The 22,220-nt window shown below is 54.3% G+C and overlaps 1 protein-coding gene across 12 annotated transcripts in view; it reads right to left on the reverse strand.

Annotated features, from left to right (window-relative positions):
- Positions 1–15,013, reverse strand: part of LOC116944339 (uncharacterized) — a 103,046-nt gene extending 88,033 nt beyond the window's left edge. For 5 of the 12 annotated variants that reach the window (XM_076068459.1, XM_076068458.1, XM_076068457.1 and 2 more), the window contains exon 1: positions 5,186–5,357. Coding sequence is in view for 1 of the 12 variants with exons in the window: in XM_076068461.1 (XP_075924576.1) it covers positions 14,933–15,001 (69 nt within the window). In the remaining 11 variants the exon portion in view is untranslated. Of the gene's footprint in view, positions 1–1,994; positions 2,229–5,185; positions 5,361–14,932 lie in introns of those variants that run through there. The other 7 variants (XM_076068460.1, XM_076068455.1, XM_076068453.1 and 4 more) reach the window with 6 other exon arrangements.
- Between the last annotated feature and the right edge of the window lie 7,207 nt (positions 15,014–22,220).

Below are 22,220 nucleotides of genomic sequence, written 5' to 3' on the forward strand. Positions count from 1 at the left end.
ACAAACGCAGATACACACTCCACCATACACTCACTCTTACTCAGACACACACTCTACCATACACTCACTCACTCACTCTCTCACCCGGACACACACTCCACCATACACTCACTCTCACTCAGACACACACTCCACCATACACTCACTCTCCCGGACACACTCCACCATACACTCACTCTCACTCACTCACCCGGACACACACTCCACCATACACTCATTCTCACTCACTCACCTGGACACACAGTCCACCATACACTCACTCTCACTCACTCACGCGGACACACACTCCACCATACACTCACCATCACCCGGACACACAGTCAACCATACACTCACTCACTCACCCGGACACACACTCCACCATACACTCACTCACCCGGACACACACTCCACTATACACTCACTCTCACTCACTCTCTCACCCGGACACACACTCCACCATACACTCACTCACCCGGACACACACTCCACCAAACACTCACTCACCCGGACACACACTCCACTATACACTCACTCTCACTCACTCACCTGGACACACACTTCACCATACACTCACTTCACCATACACTCACTCCACCATACACTCACTCCACCATACACTCACTCACCCGGACACACACTCCACTATACACTCACTCTCACGCACTCACCCGGACACACACTCCACCATACACTCACTCTCATTCACCCAGATACCCCCCCTACACTCACTCTCACTCACTCTGCCCCTACACTCCGTTCACTCACCCACCCAATCGCTCACCTACTCAACTGCAATTCACATGCTCATGCACTCACTCGACACACTGCAGGTCACATAAATTCCCTTGCACGGCTGTGCCCTGGAATTCCCTCCTCCCTCCATCGTCTCGTCTGCGTTGCTCCATTCAAGAGACATCTTAACTCTCGCCTAGTCTGCCTTCCATGGTGCTGTTTGTTTCTGGCACCTTGGCGTTGTGGACCTGTGCTCAGCAGCTGTTAAGAAACATCTCCAACTGGTCTCATTCTCCCCCACAGGCCCCCCCGCCCCTGCCCACCTCGCCCACCTCACCCACCTCGCCCACCTCACCCACCTCGTCTACCTCACCCACCTCGTCTACCTCGTCTACCTCACCCACCTCGTCTACCTCACCCACCACACCCACCTCGTCTACCTCACCCACCTCGTCTACCTCGTCTACCTCACCCACCACACCCACCTCGTCTACCTCACCCACCACACCCACCTCGTCTACCTCACCCACCACACCCACCTCGTCTACCTCACCCACCAAACCCACCACACCCACCTCGTCTACCTCGCCCACCTCACCCACCTCACCCACCTCGTCTACCTCACCCACCACACCCACCTCGTCTACCTCGTCTACCTCACCCACCACACCCACCTCGCCTACCTCACACCTACCACACCCACCTCGTCTACCTCGCCCACCACACCCACCACGCCCACCTCGTCTACCACACCCTCACGTACCTAATCCTCGTCTGCCACACCCTCACGTACCTTATCTTCGTCTACCACACCCTCACGTACCTAATCCTTGTCTACCACACCCTCACATACCTAATCCTCGTCTACCACACCCTCACGTACCTAATCCTCGTCTGCCACACCCTCACGTACCTAATCCTCGTCTACCACACCCTCACGTACCTAATCCTTGTCTACCACACCCTCACATACCTAATCCTCGTCTACCACACCCTCACGTACCTAATCCTCGTCTGCCACACCCTCACGTACCTAATCCTCGTCTACCACACCCTCACGTACCTAATCCTCGTCTGCCACACCCTCACGTACCTAATCCTCGTCTGCCACACCCTCACGTACCTAATCCTTGTCTACCACACCCTCACGTACCTCGCTCGATAGGAACACAAAACCAAAGCGGTCAACTCACTGCCATTCATACGTATACAGGATAAGACAAAGATCCCCCGTGTAGCCCACACAAGCTGTGGGAGCAAGTGCCGTTAGCGAATCCCACCGACGAAGGCCCGCGCAGCACACGAGGGGGTTGGGTGGCCAGCACCAGGCCCGGTCCGCCTTTGTCTCCCCAGTGGTGACGACTACACACGGCACCAGGTACTCGTGCAAGGCTGAGTCGGCCTAGTGGAGGGCCAGGATCGGTTGAGATCATTCATCACTCATGTTGGCCGTGAGCAGGAATTGAACTCTGGTGCGCCACCGCTGCTGCGCTGTGTGTACATTACACACAGAGCTTGATAGGGGGGCAGGGGTGTGGGACGGGGGGGAGGGGCAGGGGTGGGGTGCAGGGATGAGGTGTAGGGGTGGGGTGCAGGGGTGGGGAGCAGGGGTGGGGTGCAGGGGTGGGGTGCAGGGATGAGGTGCAGGGGTGGGGTGCAGGGGTGGGGTGCAGGGGTGGGGTGCAGGGGTGGGGTGCAGGGGTGGGGTGCAGGGGTGGGGTGCAGGGATGGGGGACAGGGATGGGGGACAGGGATGGGGGACAGGGATGGGGGACAGGGATGGGGGACAGGGATGGGGGACAGGGATGGGGGACAGGGATGGGGGACAGGGATGGGGGACAGGGATGGGGGACAGGGATGGGGGACAGGGATGGGGGACAGGGATGGGGGACAGGGATGGGGGACAGGGATGGGGGACAGGGATGGGGGACAGGGATGGGGGACAGGGATGGGGGACAGGGATGGGGGACAGGGATGGGGGACAGGGATGGGGGACAGGGATGGGGGACAGGGATGGGGGACAGGGATGGGGGACAGGGATGGGGGACAGGGATGGGGGACAGGGATGGGGGACAGGGATGGGGGACAGGGATGGGGGACAGGGATGGGGGACAGGGATGGGGGACAGGGATGGGGGACAGGGATGGGGGACAAGGGTGGGATCAGTGCGGCCTCTGCTGGGTGTTACGAGAGACGACACTGATGATGCTGCCTGTATGATTCAAACGCTGCACAAACTGCTGCACGGGGTAGGCGAATCTTAAATCCAACGCTGCAAGGCTAAGCCACTGCTGTAGCACTAACCCACTGCTGCACGGTAAAGCCACTACAATCAGGGCTAAGCCACTGCTGCCCGCGCTAGGGAGGAGGAGGAGGCGGCTTCTGCGGCAGAGCTGCACTGCGCCTGTCTCTGCTGCAACAGCTCCGCGTCACCACAGCCCTGAGCCAATGGGGTGGGGCGGACGGTACCAGCTGGGTGGAAATGCTGCCCAGCGCCCAGCACGGGGCAATGCCCAGCGCCCAGCACGGGGCAATGCCCAGCGCCCAGCACGGGACAATGCCCAGCACGGGGCAATGCCCAGCGCCCAGGACGGGACAATGCCCAGCGCCCAGGACGGGACAATGCCCAGCGCCCACCACGGGACAATGCCCAGCACGGGGCAATGCCCAGCACGGGGCAATGCCCAGCGCCCAGGACGGGACAATGCCCAGCACGGGACAATGCCCAGCACGGGGCAATGCCCAGCGCCCAGGACGGGACAATGCCCAGCACGGGACAATGCCCAGCACGGGGCAATGCCCAGCACGGGCAGCAGCAGCAGCGCGATGATGAGCCGTGCACATTTTCCACTTCCAAAGCTCACAACGGTGGGCCCCGATTTCACGATATGTATTTATTTCATCCCACAGAACTACCGCCCTGACCTCGCTATAGCAGTCATTCGCGATCGCCCGAAACGGAATCTGCAAGGAAATCGCTGGTAGCATTTGCCCCCCCCCAACCCAACCACCACCACTCCGCAGGTACCGGAGCAGCCGAGCACGGCACATGGGGGAAACGGCTTCGAGTGGCAACAACAAAACGCTGCGGAGTTCGGGAAGCGGTGCGCGCTGTAATGCGCTACCGGGGCCGGTCGGGCAAGAAGATTTCGATTCTAGCTCACGGGCAAACCGTCAGCGGCGAACATATGCAGCGGCCCGAGGCGAGGCAGCCCCCCGATTTTGAACCCTGTACCACGGGCGCGGCGTGTAAACATCGGCACTGGGGAGACGACGCTAACAACACTCGCCACAAGCCAACACGGCGATCTGCCGTTGTACGCGCGTGTGTGTATGTGCACGTGTGTGTGTGTACACGCGTGAGCAGAGCCACACGTGTACACACACACGCGTGTGCACATACGTCTACACGCGTGTGTGTGTGTATGTACACGTGTGTGTGTGTGTCGCCTCTCTTATCCCCGTGTTTACGAACTCCGAGCCAGAGGAGGGGGGGGCGGGGATGGGGCGTGTGTGTGTACACGTGTGTGTGTGTACACGTGTGTGTGTGTACACGTGTGTGTGTGTACACGTGTGTGTGTGTACACGTGTGTGTGTGTACACGTGTGTGTGTGTACACGTGTGTGTGTGTACACGTGTGTGTGTGTACACGTGTGTGTGTGTACACGTGTGTGTGTGTACACGTGTGTGTGTGTACACGTGTAGCGGATAGCGCGCTGCGCTACGAACCTGGCCACCCGGGTTCGATTCCCGCTTACAGCCAACACTGTAACGATTATCTGAACCGATCCTGGGCCTCCCCTAGGTCGACTCAGCCTCAAATGAGTACCTGGTGCGATGTGTAAACATCGCCACTAGAGAGACAAAGGCGGCCGGGCGTGGTGTTGGCCACCCACCCCCTCGTGTGCCGTGCCAGCCTTTATCGGTGCTCGCTAACAGCACTTTCCCCTACAGTCTAAGGCTATACGGGTGATCTTTGTTTTTTCTGCTCTTTGTGTACATGTGTGTGTGTGCGTGTGTGCTTTTTTCGTGACCCGCATGTAAATATACATGGGCTGCATACCGAGTGCTGTATCATGTGTAGGCATGCACACGTGTGTGTCACGCCTGTGCTTGTATGATGCACGAGGGCTGTGGTGTACGCATGCATTCTCGACGCATGCGTATTTGTGATTGTGTGTGTGTGTTGTACGTGTCAGAGGTCGTGTATATTTATTCCCCTTAATTATATACATTGTTGTCTTTGTATATGTATGCGCGTGTGTGTATGTGTGTGCGTGCTTGTCCATCATTGACGTGTGAATGTGTACGCACAACACGCACACGTATTGCGCGCGCGCGTGTGTGTGTGTGTATAATGACTGCGCGTGTGTGTCTCATGTCATGTATGCGTGTTTACACTCACACAAGCAGGCGTGTTGTGTGTGTGTGTGGGCACGGCGTGTGTATGGACAGCCCAGCTGGCTCTCACCTCTTCGCTCCCTGTCGCTTCGCCGCCCCGTGCCGCACTCTGCGAGCTCCCCCGACTCCCCCCTCACTCCTTGAGCCACCCTCCTCCGACTCGCACCGCCGCTTTTGCAGCGAGCGGCTGCGTCCAATCGCGAAACAGTGCGCGGACCGTACCAACTCTCCCCCCCACCACCCACGCGGCGGGGGGGGGGGGGTGATGGGATGGGGAGGGGGGTGAGGGAATGGGTGAGTTGGTGAGTGGGTGGGCGGGTGAGGATGTGAGTGAGGGGACAGGCTGAGCAGGTGAGCGAATGACCGAGTGTGTGAATTCGCGAGCGGGTGTGTGGGGTGGTTGGGTTGCTGGCTCAGTGCGTGAGCGAATGAGTAAGTAGACGGACGAGTTGGTGAGCGGGCGGGTGAGTGGATGGGTGTGCGAGCGGGTCGACGGGTAGATGGGGTGGGGAGACGAGGCGATGTTCGTGACGCAGCAGAATAATGAATCGCGCCGTCGCGTTCCGCATTCCCACTGCGCAGTGCAGCCACGCGCGGCCACTGGTAATTATGATGATGCAGATCCTATGATCGTGATGATGCAGATATCATGATAATGATGATTCAGTTACCATGATTATGGTTATTCAGATCCCATGATGATGATAGTGCAGATCCTATGATCATGATGATGGTGCAGATCGCTTGATGATAATTCAGATGCCATGATGATGCAGATCCCAGAATGATGTTGCAGATCCCATGATAATAATGATGCAGGTCCCATGATGATGATGCAGATGTAATGATGTTGATGGAGATCCCACGATGATGATGATGAAGATCCCACGACGATGATGATGCAGATCCCAGTGGAGCAGCATTACAGGACGTGTAGCATTGTCACCCTGGACACCCCGTGTCGCGCTAAGCCCAGACAGGTCGCCGCCTTCACGGATCTCTCTCCAAGTAGATACACATTGGCAACGTGATGTTTTAGGGGTCATATTTTTCGGCAGCATTCGTTTAATCCAAGAAAACGCTGCCGGGGTTTGAGAGTCAATGTTTCATCAGCGGTCAGACTTGTGAGCACATATTTTGGCGAACTTCCAGATGTTTATAGGCAAGATCGGAGTCTTAGTTAACTGTATGTCTTTGCCTCTTAACATCTGGCAGTTCACCAGCATTGTTTTAATCGAGCGTGACTGCTGATGAACAGCCGTGTTGTCGAAACCGGCCCAGTGTTTGCTTGTGTTGAAACAATGCTGCTGAATCTTGATTGGAAGCTTTCGTGACTGCAGGAATTTCATACTCTTAGGTTATTTTGGTAAAGTAACGTAGATGGGAAAATAAATAATATATCACGACGTTTCGATCGCAACAACAAGCGATCATCCTCAGGTGAAAGAGAGAAACAAGCTTCTAATCAAGATTGAAGCGCCCTTTACGGGGAGGTTTTCCACATAATTTCAACCGGGAAGATGGATGCAAAATTTAGCAATCTTTGGAAGGACGTTGATCAACCAGGTAAAGTGTTAACTCTTGTGTTAGCCGACACTCTGAGTTGCATTACATTTCTAAATTTTGTTAAGTTTAAATATATCAGCTTCCTTGTCACATTTATTTTCTCTCTCTCACTCACCCAAGCCCTCTTTGAATTTTATCCAAACACTCTCATCCCCTTTACGGCCTCCCCTCGCCCTCTATATAATGGCTCGTCACAGAGGCATGTTTCTTTCTTTCACCTGAGGACGATCGCTTGTTGCGATTGAAACGTCCTGAGCTAGTATTTATTTATTTTACTATGTACGTAACTTTACGGTAATAACCTCAAGAGTATGACATGCTGCTGAAGTTATGTTTCCCTAAAGGAAAGCCGTTTAACGTGATACACTGATCCCAAACGCGGTGTTACAACGGTCCCACACCCCAAGTTACACCGCTCACTCACACCAAGATACAGCGGTCCCACACCCAAGTTACACAGGTCCCACACCCAAGTTACACCGGTCCCACCCCGGGTTACACCAGTCCCACCGCAAGTTACACCGGTCCCTCCCGGAGTTACACCGGACCCACCCTAAGTTAAACCGGTCCCACCCTGAGTTACACCAGGCCCACCCTGAGTTACACCAGGCCCACCCTGAGTTACACCGGTCCCACCCCGAGTTACACCGGTCCCACCCCGAGTTACACCGGTCCCTCCCGGAGTTACACCGGTTCCACCCTAAGTAAAACCGATCCCACACCCTGAGTTACACCGGACCCACCCTAAGTAAAACCGATCCCACACCCTGAGTTACACCGGTCCCACACCCTGAGTTACACCGGACCCACCCTAAGTTAAACCGGTCCCACCCTGAGTTACACCAGGCCCACCCTGAGTTACACCAGGCCCACCCTGAGTTACACCGGTCCCACCCCGAGTTACACCGGTCCCACCCCGAATTACACCGGACCCACTCCGAGTTACACCAGGCCCACCCTGAGTTACACCAGTCCCACCCTGAGTTACACCAGGCCCACCCTGAGTTACACCGGTCCCACCCTGAGTTACACCGGTCCCACCCTGGGTTACACCGGACCCACCCTGGGTTACACCGGACCCACCCTGAGTTACACCGGTCCCACCCTGAGTTACACCAGGCCCACCCTGAGTTACACCAGGCCCACCCTGAGTTACACCGGTCCCACCCTGAGTTACACCGGTCCCACCCTGGGTTACACCGGACCCACCCTGGGTTACACCGGACCCACCCTGAGTTACACCAGGCCCACCCTGAGTTACACCAGGCCCACCCTGAGTTACACCGGACCCACCCCGAGTTACACTGGTCCCACCCTGGGTTACACCGGTCCCACCCTGAGTTACACCGGTCCCACCCTGAGTTACACTGGTCCCACCCCCCGAGTTACACAGCTCCCACTCGGCAAGTTACTTCGGTACCACCGCGAGTTTCACCGGTCCCACACCTGAAGATACACCGATCCTACTCTCAAGTTACACTGGTTACACCCCACGCGTTACACCAGACCCATCCCGAGTTACACCAATCCCACCCCCCGAGTTACACTGGTCCCAACCCCGAGTTACACCGGTCCTATAGCCTGAGTGACACTGGGCGCACACCGCGAGTTACACCGGTCCAACCCCAAGTTACACCGGTCCCACCCCGGATGACACCGGTCCCACCCCGAGTTACACCGGTCCCACCCCCCAAATTACAAAGGTCCCACCCCGAGTTTCACCGGCCCCATCCTAGAGTTACAACGGTCTTATAGCCCGAGTTACACCGGCCCCACCCCCCAAGTTACACTGGTCCCACACCCCAAGTTACACTGGTCCCACACCCAAGATTCACCAGTCCGACCTCGAGTTACACCGGTCCCACATGCCGAGTTACACCGGCCCCACCCGAAATTACACCGGTCCCACACCGAGTTACACCAGGCCCACCCCTAGTTACACCAGTCCCACCCCAAGGTACACTGGTCCCTGCCCAAGTTATACCGGCCCCATCCACCGAGTTACACCGGTACCACCCCAAGTTAAACCGGTCCCACCCCCCGAATTACTCTGGTCCCACCCCGAGTTACACTGGTCCCACCCCGCATTACACCGGACCCAACCCGAGTTACACGATTCCCACCCCCGGAGTTACACCGGTCTCACACCCCAACTTACACCGGTCTCACCCCCGAGTTGCACCGGTCCCACACCCCAGTTACACCGGTCCCATACCCCGAGTTACACCGGTCTCACCCAGAGTTACACCGGCCCCACACCCCGAGTTACACCGACCCCAAATTTCACCGGTTCCACCCAGAGTTACACCGGTCCCACCCCAAAATACACCAGTCCCACACCAAGTTACACTAGGCCCACGCCGAGTTACACCGGTCCCACCCGCTAAGTTCCACCGGTCCAACCCCGAATTTCACCGGCCCAACCCCTGTTGTTAGACCAGTCCCACACCCCGAGATACTCTGGTCCCACCCCGAATGACAACCAACCAACCCGAGTTATACCAGTCCCACACCCTGAGTTACTCTGGTCCCACCCCCCCGAGTTACTCTGGTCTCACCCCGAGTTACACTGGTCTCACCCAGAGTTACACTGGTCTCCTGGTCTCACCCAGAGCTACACCAGTCCCACCCCCAGAGTTACACCAGTCCGACACCCTGAGTTACTCTGCCACCACCCCGAGTTTCACCGGCCCCACCCTAGAGTTACAACGGTCCTAATAGCCCGAGTTACACTGGCCCTACCCCCCAAGTTACACCGGTCCCACACCCAAGTTACACCGGTCCCACCCCGGAGTTCCACTGGTTCCACCCGGAGTTACACCAGTCCCACCCCCCAAGTTACACCGACCCCACACCCAGACTTACACCGGTCCAACCCCAAGTTACACTGGTCCCACCCTCGAGTTACACCGGTTCCACCACCCGAGTTAGACCAGTCCCACACCCAGAGTTACACCGTCCCACCCCGCACTACACCGGTCTCACCGCGAGTTTCACTGGTCCCACTCCGAGTTTCAATGGTCCTTTAGCCTGAGTTACACCGGCCCCACACCCCAAGTTACACTGGTCCCACCCCCCAAGTTACACTGGTCCCACACCCCAAGCGCACCAGTCTCACCCCTTTAGTTATACTGGTCCCACACCCCGAGTTACACCAGTCCCACCTCGAGTTGCACCAGTCCCACCCCGAGTTACACCGGTCCCACACCACGAGTTATACCCATCCCACCAGAGTTACAACGGTCCTACACCCCGAGTTACACCGGACCCACCCCGAGTTACACCGGTTCCACACTCCAAGTTACTCCGGTCCAAGCCCGAGTTACACCGGACCCACCCCGAGTTACACTGGACCCACCCCGAGTTACACTGGACCCACCCCGAGTTACACTGGACCCACCCCGAGTTACACTGGACCCACCCCGAGTTACACCAGTCCCACCCCAAGTTACACCGGTCCCACCTCGAGTTACACCAGTCCTACCCCGAGTTATGCCAGTCCTACACCCCGAGTTACACCGGTTCAACACCTAAGTTACACTGGTCTCACACCCCAAAATACACCGGTTCCACCCCTCAAGTTACACTGGTCCCACCCCGAGTTACACCAGTCCCACCCCGAGTTACACCGGTTACACCCCAAGTTAAACCGGACCCACCCCCCGAGTGACACCAGTCCCACCCCAACTTACACTGGTCCCACCCCCGAGTTACACCAGTCCCTCCCGGAGTTACACTGGCCTCACCCCCCGAGTTCCACTGGTTCCACCCTAAGTTAAACCGGTCCCACCCGCCAAGTTACACCGGTCCCACTCCGAGTTTCAATGGTCCGTTAGCCTGAGTTACACTGGCCCCACACCCCAAGTTACGCCAGTCCCACCCTGTGTTAAACCAGTTACACCCCGAGTTACACCAGTCCAACACCCCGAATTACACCACTCCCACACCCCGAGTTACACCGGTCCCATCCAGACTTACACCAGTCCCACCCCTTAATTATACTGGTCCCACACCCCAAGTTACACTGGTCCCACCCCGAGTTGCACCAGTCCCACCAGAGTTACAACGGTCCTGTACCCTGAGTTACACTGATCCCATCCCAAGTTACACGGGTCCGACCTCCCGAGTTACACCGGTCCCACCCGGAGTTACACCGGTCGCACCCCGAGTTACACCCGTCCCACCGCAAGTTGCACCAGTCCCTCCCGGAGTTAAACCGGTCCCACCCCCCAAGTTACACCGGTCCCACCTGCCAAGTTACACCGGTCCCAATGCGAGTTTCACCGGCCCCACACCCCGAGTTACACGGGCGCCACTCCGAGTTACACCGGTCCCACTCCGAGTTACACCATTCCCACTCCGAAGTGTTGCTATCGAGCACCTATGAAGGCACCACGCATGACCGACTTTGTCTCCCTAGTGGCGATGTTTACCCACCGCATTAGGTACTCATTTGAGCCACTGTCAGTGGAGTGGACTGTGAGCGGGAATCGAACTGGGGTCACCGGGTTCGTAGCGCAGTGCGTTAACCACTACATCACCAATCAGAGACAAATATCCCCCGTATAGCCTTAGGGGCCGTCCATAAATGACGTAACGCACCTGGGGGGGGTCAGACATTTGTGACGATGTGTGACGAAGGGGGGGGGGGTTGGGAGATGTGACGTCACATCAAAATGCGCAACATTAAATAAATATAGTCAACACGTTCTACTTAATTAAATATACTTTTGAATGTTTTTCTCCTACAAGATCAGAGTGCAGCACCACATTAAATACGCACTACAATGACAATAGTTTAAAGCGATTTGAAGCATGTTTTTTTTGGGGGGGGGGCAGAGCTTTGTGACGTCATATTTGGGGGGGTCTGACTTTTTGTGACGTCGTGTGACGATGGGGGTGGGGGGTTAAAAATCGTCCAAAATCGCGTGACGTCATTCATGGACGGCCCCTTAACACTGTTGAGGCAATTGCTGTTAGCAAGTAGCACCTTTGAAGGCCCGCGTGGAACACGAGCGGGTGGGTGGCCAGCACCACGCCAGGCCGCCTTTGTCTCCTGAGTGGCGATGTTTACACACCGCACCGGTTAATAATTTGAGGCTTAGCCGACTTAGGGGAGGCCCAGATAATCGTCACTGGTGTTGGCCATGAACGGGAATCGAACTCGGGTCACTGGGTTCGTCGTGCAGCCGCACTAACCGTTACACTACCCCCTCCCCAAGCACAACATTAGCGCGGTTGTGTTTTGTCCGGTGCGAAAGAGGTTCAGCGTACAAACACACGCATAGTGGGTAGGCACAGGTGCTCACGCAGCGACACACGCTGGCTGTTGCACGATTGCCCCGGTGAGCCGGTAACTATTCCGGAATCCCGTGGAGTTTCCCGTAATGAACGCACTTGGCCCGCACGCGCGACTCCCCACTCACCGCTGTGCGACATTCCCCCCCCCCCCCCAGTTCCCCAGCCTCTGCGATCACTCGCCCAGGCCACTGCTGCCAGGCGGGAGGCTGGGGGCTCGTCGGTGCCATCGCTCCTCTCGGGGTGGATTTTGGTCCACACTTTCACGCTCACCAGACGTCTTGACACAGTTGGGAGCACCCGCACACGTTTTAACCACAACCACACGCAAAGCTTGCCGATCGACTTACTGGCGAGATGTTAACTACCTCGCCTGGTGTACAGGGGGTCGTGGGTTCGATCTTGACCCTGACGACTGTTGTATATTTGAAGTTTGCATGTCTCTCTCTCTCCCCATGGAGGCGTGGATTTTTCTCCGGGTCCTCCGGGTTCATCCCTCCACATTTAGAATCAACATGCATTTAGAGCATTTGGCCGCTATACATTTTTACGCGATAAGCCACTTCGTTGAGCTTTCATTTGTGATAGCCAGGTCGCTTCTGCAAAAGAGCTATAGAGCTCAGTGGGTATTACCTAGTAAAATAAAAATATATATTTGAGTAGTTTTTAGTTCACTGCGTCGCTCCGGGAGATGGAATCGAACCGGCGATCATCTGAATCACGAGTCCAGTTGCGCTGCTGACCGCTCCCGTCACGGCGGCTCTTCCCGTGCCTCCGTTAAAGAAGTGAACACGTTTGTGTCTGTCGCTCTCGACATTAATATGTGTGCGGCAAACTTTTATTAACCGGTTCTTCCAGGATTTTTTCATCGTGTTATCGCGAATGCAATGATGACTCACACACACACGCACATGTACACACAGATATTACACACAGGTACACACATGGTGCACACACACAGGTACACACTGGTACACACACAGTACACGCACAGGTACAGCAACGTACAACAACCGCCATTCGCCACTAAGTGGCGGTGACGTCACCACGGGGCTTGTACCAGGCTATGTGCATTTTGAAGCCACGCGAAGTGTCAAAGGAACGCTGGCAGGAGATCACGGGACAGACCCAGGTGCCATGGGTTAATTGACCGAGATGGCTGGTAGATGCACCACCGGTGCCCCCCACTGTGCCAACTCGCTGCTTTTTTAGCCGCACAGCGCTCCGCTCGTTTTGTGAGCCTCCCTCCTCTGCCCTCCGCTGTTGTTGAAGGGCGACTGCCTCCACCCGCCCTAGAGCGTCCTTCAAGAGCCTCCTTCACATAGGTCAATCTTGACACCGCTGGTACCAGCCATAGGCAAGTCCAGTCAGCTCCACATCCTTCTGTACCACATCAGTCCATCTCTTTTCGAGCTCGTGCTACGCATTTTTAGCCCCCTCTATCCGCATGCCCAGCCACCGTATGGCCAAACAGCGTCCGTTTGTTTAACCATGAGGTGGCAGAGCATGCGTGCCTACATCACTCAGCCAACGCAGCCTCGCCTGCTGGAGGAGCTCACCGATGAAGGGGGACTGTGTCCAGATCTTTAAAGGAGCTGTGAGCTCCTCACAATGTAAAACCCAGGATGGACTCTCGACGGGGCCAACATGAATGTTTCAAACCGGGGCAGAGCATACAGGAGGGCATGACAGTGGCCGACAACACCCAGGTAAGCAGAGTTACACACAGACACAGGTACACACAGGTACAAAGAGATATCCCGTATAGCCTTAACAGACTGTTGGGGCAAGTGAAATTAGCGATCACCTATGAAGGCCAGAACGGCACACGAGGGGGTGGGTAGCCAGCATCACGCCCGGCCGCCTTTGTCTCTCTAGTGGCGATGTTTTTACGCACCGCACCAGGTACTCATTTGAGGCTGAGTTGACCTAGGGGAGGCCCAGAACCGGTTCAGATAGTCGTCACTGGTGTCGGCCGTGAGCGGGAATCGAACCCAGCGCAGCGCGCTAACCGCTACACTACCGCTCCCCACAGGTACTACAACAACAACCGCCATTCACCACTAAGTGGCGGTGACGTCACCACGACGCTTGTGCCAGGCCATGTGCACCTTGAGGCCACGTGAAGTGTCGAACGCCCGCTGGCAGGAGGTCACGGGGCAGACTCAGGTGCCACAGGTCGATTGACTGAGATGACTGGCTGATGCACCACCTGTGCCCCCTACTGTGCCAACTTGCTTTTCTTTAGTCAACCCGGCGCTCCGCTCGTTGTTGTGAGCGTGGCTCCTCCGCCCTCTGTTGTTGTTGGAGGGCAACTGCCGCCAACTGCCCAGTAGCGTCCTTCACGAGCCTCCTCCAGTTAGGCCGATCTTGACACCGCTGGTACCAGTCATCGGCAAGTCCACTCAGCTCCACGGCCTCCTGTACCACATCACTCCATCTCTTCTCTAGCCTGTGCCGCGCCCGTTTAGCCCCCTCGATCCGGCCGAACAAAAGCTGTTTCGGCATGCGGTAGCTGGGCATGCGGGCTACATGACCCAGTCAACACAGCCTTGCCTGCCGAAGGAGTTCACCAATGGGACTTTGCCTAGATCTTTGAAGGATTTGTGAGCTCACACAATCCAGCCTGGTTAAAGCCAGGATGGATCGTAGGCAGGCCAGCCTAAATGTTTCTAACCGGCGAAGATGCCCCATTAGGGGGGTACACGTTTCGCAAGCATAGAGAAGGGAGGGAATGACCGCGGTCGAGAATACCCGAAGCTTAGTGCGGAGCGACAGACCAGGTAGCTTCCACACAGCGTTACGCAACCAATGAAAATATAATGCCGCTCGACTGATTCGGAGTGAGACCTCTGCTGTTAATCCGGAGCCGGCCCACAGGTACACACAGACACAGGTACACACAGACACAGGTACACACAGACACAGGTACACACTCCGCGGGTGCACTCACCGGCCGAGTTCGCCTCCTGATGTAGGCTATGGGTTTGCCGCCGTTGTGCGGCACCTCGGCCTCGTCCATGGCAGCCGCGTCCTCCCCGCCGCGTGTCCCCCCCCCCCGCCCCGAGTGGCGCGTCCACGGGAAGCCACGGGAGGCGACGTCCCTCGGGGTCCCCCCTCGCCTTCGCCCAGCTCGAAGACCCCGGGGGTGCCCTCCTTTGGCACGTGGTCCACGATCGCGACGCGCGCACGGGGTGGGTGGGGTCGTGTGGTAAGGGCGCGTTGAGCAGAAGTGACACACAGAGTGTCACTGCGCCGCACACCAGAGTGTCACTCCGCCGCACACCAGAGCGTCACTGTGCCACGCTGCTCAGCGCAAACACGTGGTGCTGTGCGCCGTAGACACGCAGTGCTGTGCGCCGCACGCACCTCCACGCGGCATGGAACCGCAGCGCGATGCGCCGATCGCGAGGAGGAGCTGATTTTGCGGCTGCGGCTCGCAATCAGCTAAGTGCTGCTGCTTGCTGCTGCTGTGCGAGCGATTTGATCGTCTTTGACCTGCGGCTCCCCAATCCGCTAATGGAGCTGCGCGCGGGCAGCAGCAGCGGCGGCGGCCGTGCCTTTCCCATCGGGCAGCAGTGGTCGCTCAGTGGGATCATGAGTCCCCTCCCTGGTCCTCCAGGTGATGAGTCACGGCGGGATGTGGATTGTCACGGCTGCTGAGCGCAGGCGTGACAATGTTGGTTGTTCAGTGAGTGATGATTGAAAGTGTTGTTGTGACCTTTAGTGTGGTGGTTGAAGAGAGTGTGGTGGTTCAGTGAGTGGTGAGTGAGAGAGTGTGTTGTTGAAACCTACGGTGAGGTAGTGGTTAAACACTGTGGTGGTTGAGTGGGTGGTGAGTGAGTGTGTTGTGATCAGCAGTGAGGTGGTTAAACACAGTGTGGTGGTTGAGTGAGTGAGTGGTGAGTGTGTGTTGTTGTGACCAGCAGTGAGGCGGTGGTTAAACACAGGTTGGTGGTTGAGACAAAACATGCAGCTTCTGGAGACCTCGACGTTGTGGGAGTAATCCTGAGTGAAGTTTACGAGAATGGTGACCGTAGTAGTAGCAAGAGAAGAGAGATCAGGAGGCGACTGGAGTGAATCAATCTAGAAGTGTTAACACGTAGGCTTTCGCGACCAATATTATTCATAATGAAGGTTTTTGGGTTAGATCGCGTTATTTAGAAATGTGTCGTAACCCTCCACCACCCGACACGGCCAATCAGCAAAAAAGTGTCACGTTGACAAAAGACAAATAGTTCACTACTTTAGCCCACCGGTGTGTTGAAGAGTGAATCCACAACATTTACAGTTTGAGTACGACGTTTCGCTGGTTACAAATCGATTATATAATTACAATACCTCCCCCCCTCCGCCTCAAATCACTGCACCTGAATGAGCAAAATGATGACGTCACCCTGCTGCTGCTCTATTTAAGACCGGGAGCAAGTGAGGGCTTTACCATTCTGGCGAATTGCCCGATGATGCTGGATGTAATTACGAGCGAAACCTCGTACTCAAACTGTAAATGTTGTGGATTCACTCTTCAACACACCGGTGGTCTAAAGTAGTGAACTATTTGTCTTTTGTCAACGTGACACTTTTTTGCTGATTGGCCGTGTCGGGTGGTGGAGGGTTACGACACATTTATAAATAACGCGAACTAACCCAAAAACCTTTATTATGAATAAAACAGTGTTCTTCACTAATTTACAGAGGGGGAGGGGGGAGTCACTGTCGCCGATCAGACATCTTCAGTGTGAGGGCTGCCACACATTTGAAACCATTGGGTTTGACAGCAGCACCATGTGGGTGTTGTCACTCTTTGTGGATTGTCGGGGGCCGCACGTCAGGGCCGCACTAAAGGCCACCAGGGGCCGCCAGTGGCCCGCTCTGAACTATATCTGAGAGTATACTCTTTGGTTCTTTCGGTAAAGTCACGTAGGTAGAAAAATAAAACAAAAGAAAAATAATTAAACACTATGACTGCTGCTGCGATCAGCAGTCACTGTCACTGCTGTTGCACCTAGCAACACTATCACTGCTACTGCACGCAGCGACACTGTCACTGCTACTGCACCCAGCAATACTATCACTGCTACTGCACCCAGCAACACTGTCACTGCTACTGCACGCAGCGACACTGTCACTGCTACTGCACCCAGCAACACTGTCACTGCTACTGCACCCAGCAACACTGTCATTGCTGCTACACTCAGCAACACTATCACTGCTACTGCACCCAGCAACACTGTCACTGCTACTGCACCCAGCAACACTATCACTGCTACTGCACCCAGCAACACTATCACTGCAACGCGCGGACGGGGAAAGAACCAAAGAGTATGGATTACTGCAGTCACGAAAGCCTCAAATCAAGATTATATCTGATAGTGTTGCTGCGTGCAGCAGCAATGATAGTTATGTTTTTTGTTCGCATTTCGACCGCAGGAATTGTGGTCAATGCAAACATGACTCCTTGTAAAAAAGGTGTCAGTTTGTTGCCAGATAAAAGGGTAAAAAAACAATGATCATATTTTGCTACTGGCAAAGGAGGTTCCAATGGTGTAAATGTTTACCCCGAGCTCTCATACTCTTTGAGTTGTGCGCTGACGTCACGTCTGTGATGTCACCTGCGTGCGGCAGCGTCACGCAGTGTGCCTGCTGACGTCACACACCCCCCCCCCGCCACCCTCCGCGTAGGCCGTGTCTTAATCCAAGGCAAGAATCAAAGTCCCGGGCGAAGCCGGGTATTAAAGCTAATATAGAATACTCTCGATGATTCCAATTTTAAATAGAGGCCACGGACTGCTCCACGGAGCTTTTAGCGAGCGGTAAAAAAGGTATATACCGGGTAATACTTTGCGCTACCTTTACCCTACTGGGTAATTCTTCCACGCTACCTTTACCATACCCTTTACCTTACCCCTTGGCATGTCGGCACCTTTTACCCGGTAAAAAGGGTAAATTATCTTATTTTGCCGAGGCCTACTGGCAACGTTGCGCCAGATCGTAGGAGTTTCGCTTCCCGATGAAATGGCAATGGGAATCCAAGAACCGCACCACGTCCTGACTCGCGCCGAGCAATCACCCCGCTAAATGAACTGACCAACATGGACGCCCGCTGAATGAAGTAACCAACAACATGGCCGGCCGAAATGAACTGACCAACATGGATGCCCGCCGAATGAAGTAACCTACAAGAACGCCGGCCAAAGAGAACTGACCAACATGGATGCCCGGTGAATGAAGCAACCAACAAGAATACCGGCCAAAATGGACTGACCAACATGAACACCCGGTGAATGAAGTAACCAATAGGGACGCTAGCCAAAATTAACTGACCAACATGGACGCCAAGTGAATGAAGTAACCAACAAGAATGCTGGCCAAAATGATCTGACCAAAATGGACACCCGGTGAATGAAGTAACCAACAAGAACACCGACCCAAATGAACTGACCAACATGGATGCCCGCATAATCAATTAGCCAAAATGGATGACAGCCAAATGAACTAACCATCATTGACCCCAGCGAAGTGAACTGACAAACATGGATGCTTCTAAAATGAACTCACCAACATGGGCGCCCCTAACACGAACCAACCAACATGGATGCCCACTAAATGAATGAACCTATACAGACCACCCCCTTAAATTAACTAAGTAACATGAACGCTGCACTCACACGGGAGTCTATGCCCTCCCGACAACAACAACCACCGCCATTCCACACTAGGTTGCAGTGGCGTCACCACAGCACTTGTCGCAGGCTAGGTGCACTTTTATGCCACATTAAGTTTTTACAGCTCTCAGGCAGGAGATCACGGACCCAAACCAGGTGCCATGGGTTGACTGAGACAACCGGTAGATGTGCTCCTCACTGTGCCACCTTACTGCGTTTAACTGACTGGCCCTCCGTGAGTTGTGTGTGTCACTCCTCCGCCCTACGCTATTGTTGGAGGGCAATTGCCTCCAAATGCTTTGTAGCCTCAAGGTGTACTTAGCCTGGCCCTGCTCAGTAGCGTCATTCACAAACTTATTCCTTCACAGAGGGTGATCTGGACAAAACTGGCACCGGTCATCGGCAAGTCCACTTAGCTCCACATCCTCCTGAACCGCATCAGTCCATTTCTTCTCTAGCCCATGCCATGCCCGTTTAGCCCCTTCCACCTGGTCAAACAGAATCTGCTTTGTTTGGGGATCATGTTAGGAGTTGGGCAATGTTTTGAATAACGTATAGTATTAAATAACGCCACCAGATGGCAGCATATAACCATGCACAGAACTGTATTACATGTTATGGGTGATGGTTAGCGAAGGTGTAAAGATAGAAGGGCAGAACTAAGAATAGGGTTTTAAAAGGCCCCATGGAGGGAAACAGTTTCTACTTGCCAGCCCGAATACCGCCCTCATCTTAAACGCCGAGAGACAGCTGGGGACGTGTGCGATTGTGTGGTCTCGGTGTTGTGGGTGTGTGAGCGCGCATTTTGAAGTCAGCAAAATCAACCCACACCTCCTGGATGGTTGCCGGTCGGTAATGTTTTCATGTCTGTAAGCAATGCCATTGAAGAACAGTCCTCTTCTCGGGGCAGGAAACTGCCAAACAACAGGGAGTGGCTCTTCTTCTGAACAAAATAATGAAAGAGGCATGGAAGCGAGGTGTGGGAAGCTGTACGACCCAGGCTACTGTGGGTTTGTCTGCCCATCAACAGGAGGCGATAAATAATTAGTGGTGGCTTACTCCTCCACCAAAAATTAACATCACTGGAGGGATGCAGGCAAGGCCGATGAGTCTGATGCCTTCTACGACCTCCTGTCACAGGTGCTAGCTCTGGGGTCGGCAATCTGCGGCCCCGGAGCCGCATGCGGCTCATTGAAGGAACGTTTTGTATTCACATGCATCTCGGCTCTTGATTTGTTTTGTTATTACCGAATTCGAAAGAATGCTTGCCGACCCCTGTGCTCGCTAAAGTGGCCCCTCGGGATCGAGCCATTCTGTTGGGTAACTTTAATGTCCGAGTGGGTCATGACACAGGCACATTGACTGGAATGATTGGAAGGAATGGGCCAGATCAGGAAGGAATGGGTCAGATCAGGAAAGAATGGGTCAGATAAGATCAAAAACAGCGGTAGGAGGCTGCTAGACTTCTGTGCATTCGATGGGCTTGTAATTGCCAACATGCTGTTCCAGCACTGCTTGCAGCTGAGGTTGGTATCGTCCTCCCCTCCTCCTGATGCGAGAGTGAATGGGTAAGGTTCAGGACTGTGGCTCATGCAGCTGCAATGGCTGCTCTGGGTATGCGGTCCAAATGTCCCCAGAGTCCATGGCTGACAGGAGGTGTTCTGGATGGCTAACACCGTCTCCAGCATCCCATGTTGGAGAATGACTAGGCTTACCAAAGCCTTTGGTCGGAGGTCCTAGGAGCCATGCGGCACTACAAGGATGAGTGGTGGTCGCGGCTTGCTGAGGATATGGAATCTGCCTCATTAGCCCGCGATCACAGATCACTCAGTAATTCCATGAAAAAGTAATTTACAGCGCCACACCTATCACCATCGTTAGGGGAAAGAACGGTGACCCGATCTCCACCCGCAGGAACAGGTTTGCAGGTTGCTGAGAATGTCTCTGAGAGCTTGGGGAAGGGGAAATTGCTTAGCTCAGAATATATCATGAGGCAAGGTGGAGATGACCCTCCTGGGGCTGCGGTGCCTCAAATAATGGAAGAAGAAATAACCCCCTGTGAGTGACTGGTTGAGGTGCTATCTGTTGAGGAAGTACAGAGGGCGATCCAGGAAAAGCACCGGGCAGAGATGAACTCACAATCGAATTGCTGAGGGAGGGTGAGATTTGTGTGCACACTGCCCTATATGACATCATTACAACAGTTTGGACTACTGGACGGGTTCTCAGGACTGGAAGGATGTCTCCTGTGTACTGTTTGTACTGTCTGTCTCGTGTATCCTGTTCGCACTGTCTCTCTCGTGTGTCCTGTTTGTACACATAAGACATACAGTTACAACAGGACACACGAGACAGGAAGTACAAACAGTACACATAAGACAAACAGTACACATGGGACAGACAGTACAAACAGGGCACACAAGACAGACAGTACAAACAGTACACACAAGACAGACAGTACAAACAGTACACACGGGACAGACAGTACAAACAGTAAACACGAGACATACAGTACAAAGAGTACACACAAGACAGACAGTACAAACAGTACACACAAGGCAGACAGCACAAACAGTACACACAAAACAGAGAGTACAAACAGTACACACGAGAAAGACAGTACAAACAGTACACACAAGATAAGACAGTACAAACAGTACACACAAGACAGACAGTACAAACAGTACACGCGAGACATACAGTACAAACAGTACACACAAGACAGACAGTACAAACAGTACACACAAGGCAGACAGTACAAACAGTACACACAAGACAGACAGTACAAACAGTACACACAAGGCAGACAGTACAAACAGTACACACAAAACAGACAGTACAAACAGTACACACGAGAAATACAGTACAAACAGTACACACAAGATAAGACAGTACAAACAGTACACACAAGACAGACAGTCCAAACAGTACACACGGGACAGACAGTACAAACAGTACACACAAGACAGACAGTACAAACAGTACACACAAAACAGACAGTACAAACAGTACACACAAGACAGACAGTACAAACAGTACACACAAGACAGACAGTACCAACAGTACACAAGACAGACAGTACAAACAGTACACGCGAGACAGACAGTACAAACAGTACACACAGAATAAGACAGTACAAATAGTACACACAAGACAGACAGTACAAACAGTACACACGAGACAGACAGTACATGCATGGCCCATGAGAGAGACAGCACAAATAGTACACACAGGACAGACAGTACAAACAGTACACACAAGACAGACAGTACAGGACACACAAGACAGACAGTACAAACAGTACACACAAGAACAGTATAAACAGTAGACACGGGACAGACAGTACAAACAGTAGACACAAGACAGACAGTACAGGACACACAAGACAAACAGTACAAACAGTACACACAAGAAGAACAGTATAAACAGTACACATGAGACAGACAATACAGGGCACACAAGACATACAGTTTAAACAGGACACAAGACAGAAAGTACACACGAGAAGGACAGTACCAACAGTACACACAAGACAAACAGTATAGAACACACAAGACAGACACTACAAACAGTATA

This window comes from Petromyzon marinus, chromosome 21, assembly GCF_048934315.1.
Source record: "Petromyzon marinus isolate PM22_M1 ecotype Great Lakes invasive population chromosome 21, UKy_Petmar_22M1.pri1.0, whole genome shotgun sequence".
In the NCBI taxonomy this organism is placed as follows: Eukaryota; Metazoa; Chordata; class Hyperoartia; order Petromyzontiformes; family Petromyzontidae; genus Petromyzon; species Petromyzon marinus.